Source organism: Xylaria bambusicola, assembly GCF_022495145.1.
Source record: "Xylaria bambusicola strain CBS 139988 unplaced genomic scaffold F5B22scaffold_1, whole genome shotgun sequence".
NCBI lineage: Eukaryota > Fungi > Ascomycota > Sordariomycetes > Xylariales > Xylariaceae > Xylaria > Xylaria bambusicola.
Genome location: NW_025953554.1, coordinates 1,022,414 through 1,030,455, shown reverse-complemented (window position 1 = coordinate 1,030,455; position 8,042 = coordinate 1,022,414). Strand labels below are relative to the sequence as shown.

At 49.1% G+C, this 8,042-nt stretch overlaps 1 protein-coding gene across 1 annotated transcript; it reads right to left on the bottom strand.

Annotated features, from left to right (window-relative positions):
• Positions 1-4,419: 4,419 nt before the first annotated feature.
• On the bottom strand, positions 4,420-6,584 carry F5B22DRAFT_14143 (NUDE protein). Its single transcript, XM_047969046.1, has 2 exons — positions 6,164-6,584; positions 4,420-6,105 (listed from the first exon to the last, which is right to left on the bottom strand). The coding sequence occupies exons 1-2, from the start codon at positions 6,389-6,391 to the stop codon at positions 4,627-4,629; spliced, it is 1,707 nt and encodes a 568-aa protein (XP_047836370.1). The 5' UTR covers positions 6,392-6,584; the 3' UTR covers positions 4,420-4,626.
• Positions 6,585-8,042: the final 1,458 nt, after the last annotated feature.

The following is an 8,042-nucleotide window of genomic DNA, read 5'->3' as shown; positions in this document are numbered from 1 at the left end:
CGTAACACAACAACTCTCACGTGGCTAGGAGATCGAGAAGGGTTCCTGTTTATGTCTTTGTCTCTCATCGCGAGTATAAGAGACAGGCGGGAAGGGTACTACATGCCATGTGTCCAATAACGGTCCATCGTCCACCGTGATAGAGAGCCAAACCACGGTTTTGTCTATCGGGTTTAGAGGCTCTCGCCATGAGCTTAGTGGCAGGTAGGTAAGTACCTGTCTTTAGGATAAACTCTACCTCACCGATACATGCCCTGGGGACAACGGACTTGGCGTCTCGACAAGGTGCTGTGCAATTCTATGGCGCGGGGCGAATCTCTCATCTCTTACCCATCCGGGCAATAAGAGGGAACTCTGGAGGGGCCCCGAAGTCCACTAGAAGGAAATCTAGCAACCCCAACCAGATCAAGAGAAGATCAAAGGAAAGATTCAAGGGACTACTACCTATGTTACTAGTACTTGCTACACTACCTAGGACATCCAGCTGCACGTCCTGTTTATCCCGACTCGAATCCTCTCATCAATTACACAGCTACTAGTAGCCTCTAGCCCGCCTCGTTGGGATACCACTACATGTACAATGTTTCTATACGTAGACGTACAGTAGGCAGATAGTGAACACTGAACACGATATTTGTTCTACAGATTCGCGAAAGCAATGCCGGTTACCATGGACAATCCTTAAACAACCCTCGTTATAGATCATTAGCCCCCCGTCCTCGGTACGGATGCTCTTCTTTGTACAAGGGAGGCGGCCCGATGATATTTTCGGCGATTTAATCACTGGGTGATAGGATAGACAGTTATACTTTTCCCCCGAAGCCCGCCGTACTTGTAAGATTTTCCATACCTGCCTGCTTACATGTAGTCCCAGTGTTGTAAACCGTACACCTAATCTACAAAGTAGCGTAACAAACCCATCGCCATAAGCTCTGCAATGATCAGGTCCATGCTAAGTTATTTAGCTTCAATGTAAGGCCAATGCCCAAAGTGGAAAGGTCGTAGGGGCCGGCCGAGATATTCCACTAGGCAGATAGTACCAAGTTACGCGTGTAAATAGATTTCGGGCTAAGAGATGCTGTCTGTCGGCCTACTCCATACATACCTACTTAGTAGTACATGTAGATCGTAGGTGGTAGGTACTACTCATTCAATATGCCCCTGGGAAATCGGATTGTATCGTTTTTCTTCGGCGCATTGCTTACTGTGAATAGGCCCAATGATGCTAGTCGGGTGCCGGCGACTTTATCATCATTATTCCATCATCATTTATTACTTTGCTTCCCTCTCTGGTCTTTCTCTCTCGGCGCTAATTTTGCTCTCTGTCGTATCTAGGCTGTAGATGGCTATGATGTGCACTTGTTAGATACAACGTATTTAATTTCGCGGCTGGCTAAAGGTACTTGTCGAAGTGGGCGGGAAAATGGGGTACCTATCCAGACAGCCCAGATTTGATAAGCGCAATCTTGGAATCTTGACAGGGAACCTATAGCAAGCTCCCCAGCGCACTGCAGGGCGTCTGTGCCGGGCCCCGCGGACAACCATGTGGGATATTGAAACTTTTTAGTGTAGGCAGGGTGAACGGATGAACTCAATTGTTGGGGGGCAGGTCTCTCATTTTTTCCAACTTGATTGCAATTCGAGCCAAAACACTCGCTGCAATCAACCTACCAGTCGGATCTTGTGCTCACCAAATAGCCCACTCATAGGGGTACACAGTACCTATCTCTTGTCCTTTTTTTTCTTTAACAAACTTGAAGCTGGGGTTCTAGTGTTAGCAACTGTTGCAGGCAGCCAAAACAATCAAAAGAATGGCGTAAAAAGATCCCGATCTGGATGTTTCCCCATCCCGTGCTTGGCTAAACCTAGCTGTTCTGCATCATTCCATCTCGTTCGTTATGCCGGTGCGAGATTGTCCGAAGCCTATGGTGCGCACGTCCCCCAACCGCATGTCCGACCGGCCCCGAGTCATACCTAGGTATTATCCGCGAGGTAGGTAATAGGTAGGCAGGGCATGGTGGTTGCGAAAAAAAATACTTGATGCGGTGACCATCCGTATCGCTTGGCGTCCAGCTACTGGTAGGTAGGATAAATCGGCGCATCATCCAAGTCAGCTCAAGTAGGTAAGCAGTTGACCAGCTGAAGACCCCGTGCTACACGAAACCCGTAAGTTAAGTGGAGGGTTTCCTTGGTCAAGGCATGTCTCAGCTGCCCATCCTGTAGGAATAACCTAAGCACTGTCATCATCGGGTCTATCTACAGCACTTCGGCATGTAGGCAACCTATGCGCGTAGGGTAGCTACAAAAATAGGCAAATGACGCGATGCACAGCCCGGAGGTACTGTATCGCCGTGAAAGGACGGAGGTGTTCAGAAATGCTAAGCAAGTCCCTGCCCTTCTTTCCTTAGCTGGACGCATCCTTCGGGCTTCGTGCATTTTCGTCCGAACAAAGCCCTACCTTGGCCGGCCGCAACATTACCCAAATCACGGGGGTACGAACCCGTAGCCTTGGATATGTTTAGATGATTAGGGCGGCTTCTCTTTTGGATTGGCGCTCGGACTCCGAGCCCGAGGCCCGATTGGTGTTTGTTCTTGTCAGTAAGCAACTCATCGGCCTTGGAAGGTTTTGTCAAACTCGGAGTGGGGGTGTATTTGTTACACGTAATGCAGAGGAACCAACAAAGTTATGGGAAGAAACAGATCTGAAGAACAAGAGAAAATAACCATCAGATAGGCAAGATCTTTGGAGGCTGCTAGACAGGATATATATAGTGCGTAGGCATGTGCACAAGCTACAGATCCGAGTGGTTCTCTTGTACGGCTGCTGCCGCGGGAGACAAGCACCAACCCTTGGCATCGTACGATTTTGCCCCGGATTTACCAAACGCCTGGGACTAAACCAATCCTACCGCAACGAAGGGAGGCATTCCGTACCTTAAAATGCCACCGGCATACCTATTCTGATTGTTAAATCTGCTAGGTACTTGTTGAAGTAACTAAGTATTTATCTGTATTTCTGTATTTCTTTCAAAGTGCCCTCAAGTAACGCCGTCCTCCCGCCAATCATCTCAGCACGTAGCGTTTACTGTACGTTCGCACCCACGATCAAAATATATATCTCCAATCTCGTCGGGAGCCATGCCCACAAGGCCTCTATCTAGTACAATACTTCTACTACTAGGCAGAAACAATTAAACCTTTGTGAAAAGGAAGGACGAGAAAGCAATTACCTACAACAGGTACATATATGTATTTGTATACTAATCGGGCTGTTTTCATAATATCGTTAAAAATGCTACATACATACACTGTCAGGGACCGAAGCTATTAGGATTTTCGAGACTTCTATTGCCATACAAGAAATTCGAAGACCATGGGTGCCCTTCCTATACTAGTCATACGACACACTATTACCTTGATTAACAGCTATTTACTTACAGGCTGTGAGTAAAAACTGGTGCACCAGGTACTCAACTACCTACCTAGTAGTACCGCTATGTATGCGAACACAGGTAATACAGGATGAGCTAACTGAGTGTGGTGATCAGACAGAGGATTCAACCTTAACTCATACTCAGATCACACATCCACAGCCCCGGTCATTCTAGCTAGACAAGAACCATTCGACAATACATCATCGCAGCGCTCCTTGAGGCACCAGGCTTAACGTCGTCCAACCACTCACCCTCGTAATATACGCAATTAATTCAAGACTTGATCCGCACTCCCCATCAAAATATATCTAGAGATAGACATCCTCATCGACAACAAAAAAAAACCAATTTCGTCTCCAACTCAGCCACAGTATCCAGCCCCTATTGCAGCAACGCCAAAGATATTACTCCTTTGCTACTTCTCCGAGCACATAGTCTACTAAGATCATCGTTCCTCAAAATCAATAAACAATAAGTTACGAAAGTCACACGATCACAGTTTCCCAAGAGCACAAGACCTGGATAAATAAACGGGCGAAGACATTGGTATCGGATTTTTGCTCGCCTGTACAAAAGAAAATATATGCGCCGTTTCGGCCGTTATTACCGGGTGTGAGGGCGCCTCTGTCCGTCCGTCTTCAACCAACGACAGCCTCATCAAGATTCTTTCTTCTCGCCTCATTCCCTCACACCCCCAACCCCCCCACAATATGACAATGGAAGCCATTATGTACAATCCACGGCACCAAGTCAATCTACAAAATTTGTCAACCAGCATGGACCAAAAATAGTCCTCCCTGCTGACAGTACCTGTGAATAATGGTCTTTGCTTGCTTTGAAAAAAGGGTATGGCAAAGCAAAGCCAAATGGAATATTATGTCTCGTGACAAGAAAGAAGAGATGGAGAGGGTAAACTCCGTTTTTAATCCCAGGAAATATGAATCCGCCGCAACACCATGTAAGTCCAATGTGTTCGCGACAAGGAACACGGGGAATAGTACGCAAAGCCTGAGGGATATATGCTAGCCGTTTCGTAACCTCATAACGCCGTCAGCGCCTCACCAATCTAGCCGGACGCCATTCTCAGATGCAAGCAAGAACGCCTTACGTGAACGGGAGACCGGGGTAGATGATGAGACCTATAATATGGAGATGGAGAAGAGAGTCATTAACCAAAGGGAGGGCGAGGAGATTAATATGTCTCCCCCAGATCGCTCAGCCGTCTGGACCGGGTACCATCATTGGCCCCGCCGCCGCTGACTCTCCGGATGGATGAGTTAAGCCCGCCACTTTGCCGTCGCGATAAGGGAATGCCACTGGGTGCCGGAATGCCACTGCGGCTGGGTGTGCGCTCGTCCATCTCATCGAATTCGATATGGCTTATGCTTTGAGAGTGTCCATGAAGACTACCGCTCATAGAACTTCTTGGGCGTAAACCCATCGGTGTCCTCGCGCCCGACATACTAGTACGGGACAGAGGGCGTGGAATATCAGTTCGACTCGGGGGTCTCTCAGGTCTAGCATAACCCGAGACACTAGCCCGACTGCTTGGACGCGAAATACCCATAACCGAACTATCAGGGTCGTAGTTATTCGATCTATTAGGTAAAGGGCCGAAGGATAGCCGCGACACGCCCGACGTACTAAGTCGACCAGTGTGCTTGCCCATCCCGGCAGTATTCGTGGATTGCGTCGGGGTCTCCTCCGTCATAGACGATGCAACAGAGCCGACAGTGCGCTTACGTGATCGCATAGTGACTGTTGAAGGTATTTGTGGAACTCCTTGAACAGAGGATCTGGGTGAAGCACGTGGTGGTGTATAGACAGGGGCTGGTAGTTTGGATCTTGCTGATTGGACGCGGGCCTCGAGACGTTGCATCTGAGCCGTGAGGGAGCGGATATGAGTGAGAGATGTAGAGGGCGGCAACTTGTGAGAAGCAGCGCGGTTGGTAGTAGTGCGAGTCGGCGCAGGCGTGCGTGTGGTAGTAACAGAGCGCGCACCAGGTGGACGCACGCTCCCGGCTGTGAGGCTCCTGGGCTTCGGGGTAGTACTGCGATCTGCGGAGGGGATACGAGACCTCTTCTGCATGGGCGCTGGCGTCTTGAGCTTTGAAGATGGTCTGGGTAGATGCGCGGAGGCGTCAGACATGGGAGGTGAAGGTGGCTCATTCAAGACTTGCGGGAGTTTGCCGACAGGCGGGAGAGACAGCTCATCGGGAGGCGTGCTGATCATAGGCGAGCTTGCCGTGGACCGTGGCGAGTCCTCGTATGCATCCGAGTAAGGAATGGAGATATCAGTAGAGATGGCAGAGAGATGGCGATTTTCGGCCTTTTTGATCTTGTCTTGCATGATTTCGGCTTCGATCTTGAGGTCTGAAAGCTCCTCTCGCAGTCTTTGGGCTTCGATGCGCAAAGCTTCTCGTTCTTGCTCCCCTATCTTGATCTCTTCTTCCATCATGACAGTCCTTTCAATAGCGACATTGTACTTAGATTCCATGTCTTCGAGAGATGAGGTTGTGTTTCTGGCCTGGCGCTCGAAATCATCGTTTGCGACTTCAATGTCTCGCAGCGTCAGCTGTAAGCTCCGGTTAGCATCTCGGAGGGTCGTAATCTCCTTCTCCAATGTATTCTGAGCGGCATTCGCCTCGGCCTTCGCTTTCTTGCATTTCTCCTGCGTAGTCTGTCAGTACACGGCAAAAGTCGTGAGGTAGGCATATACGAAATCATACCTTCCACTCATCCGTCGCAAACTGTAAAGTTTCCACCTTCTGCTCCAACTCGCTCTGTCTCTTATCTGCAGCATCTAGATCCTTCTCAAGCTCGGCTTCCAGCTCATGGCTAGACTGCCGAAACTCGGAGAGCTCGTCGCATAGTTGTTCATATTGCCTCTTGTACCAGGAGAGGGATTCCTCGGCGGTGGCATGCTCGCTCGGTGGCGAGGATGGTGGTTCGGCCATGACTGTTTACGGCGTTTTATTTGTTGATAATTTGTATGCGGACGCGATTAGGCGATTCCTCTTCAAGCCGTGGATGTGTCGCATTGATTGGCGATGGAGCAGGGAGGGGTTGCGGGTTAGGAAGGCCCGCTAAGAACAGAACAATACAATATAGGCTGACAAATGGAATTTGGAGGAAGAGAATGGTATTGAATAGAGTCGGTGTTGAAGGAGAGAACGTGGAAGACGAAAAATATGCTGTCGGCGCCTACAAGTAAATGTGGGCGGACATTGTCTATATCTGGGAGAGTATATAATGACTTGAAAGATTCCTCTTGGTCTGCTCTGGCCTCTCTTAGCCTCTCCCAGAGTGGCTTGAGCTCCCGACCGAGGATTTTACTTGTATTGTTATGGGATGTGAATGCAAATGGGCTTGTTTGTCGCAAAGAAATTGGCTGACAAGAGGCTGATAGACAAATGCTTTGTTGAGATGGTAGGGGGTTCCGGGGATTGTTGCGCGCGGTGGTAGTTGTCGGGGTTGTCGAGGTCGTTAATGTCGTTGTTATTGTCGTCGTCGGTGGCTTCGAAGCCTTGACTTACCTGGATCGCAGTCTGTCGCTGTTGTTGTTGTTGCTGCTGCTGGCTGTCTGGGTTAGTTGTCGCGGCGGTTAGACGGAGGTGGTGATGATGTTGATGGAGAAGACAAGACCACACACACAACGCCGACCCTCTCTGGAGACAGCAGCCTCCTGCTTTTGTTGTCTCGGGTGTGTCAACAACCCCCCCAATCAGGCCCCAACCATGCCCCATTCATGCGCTGTCTCCGCTAAGACCCTCTTTTGACCAAGCCGTTACGGGACTAGCGTTGCTTGTCTGGGCATGTGCTGCGCTACCATGACAACCCGACCATTCGACCACGGAGCCCATGAGCCAATCACATCTCGCCACTCAGGTGATATACAGTTGCTGTACAGGCGGGACCCAGCATGAATGGCCACTAAGGGCCAGGGACAGATCACGGCCAGGGCGAACTGCAGCAGATAGACAGACAGACAGACATCCAAGGGTTTGCATATCCGCCATGCAAACCCATGATAAGAAGTCAGATGTTAGTAGAACTTAGTTGCCTCGATAATGAGTCGTTATTCGATTACTATGTAGGTAGTATGTTATGTACAATAGGTACTGACTGTACTTGGGAGAATGATGATACTACTATAGGTAGTAGTACGTTCGTTCCTCTTGGCAGGCAGTCTTCACCAAGTCTTCACCGCTGCCCGCTCTCCTTTATTTCAAGTCAATCCATCCCCATGGTAACAAGTGTACTGCGGTCACTATGTACTTATATCTAGTTACTGACTGACTCACGGATTCGTGCCCAACAACAACGCCATCACCACAGTCCAGTTCCGCCACTTTCAAGTCACATTATACCTGTATACATAGGTACTGTATGTAGATATTCACAGCATGAATGCGCCGGCAGACATTGAAACCAAGTCAATTAGCCAGATTGTGGGCCGCCCTCTCTGACCTGTTTCATCTGTTTCCATAAATATTCTCGGGAGAAAGAGGGCCCCTCTGATCCTTCACATACCTATCATATACTAGCTCCTATATACTATATACTAGCAGTAAGTAGGCAACTACATAAAATGCCTCTTAATTCTTA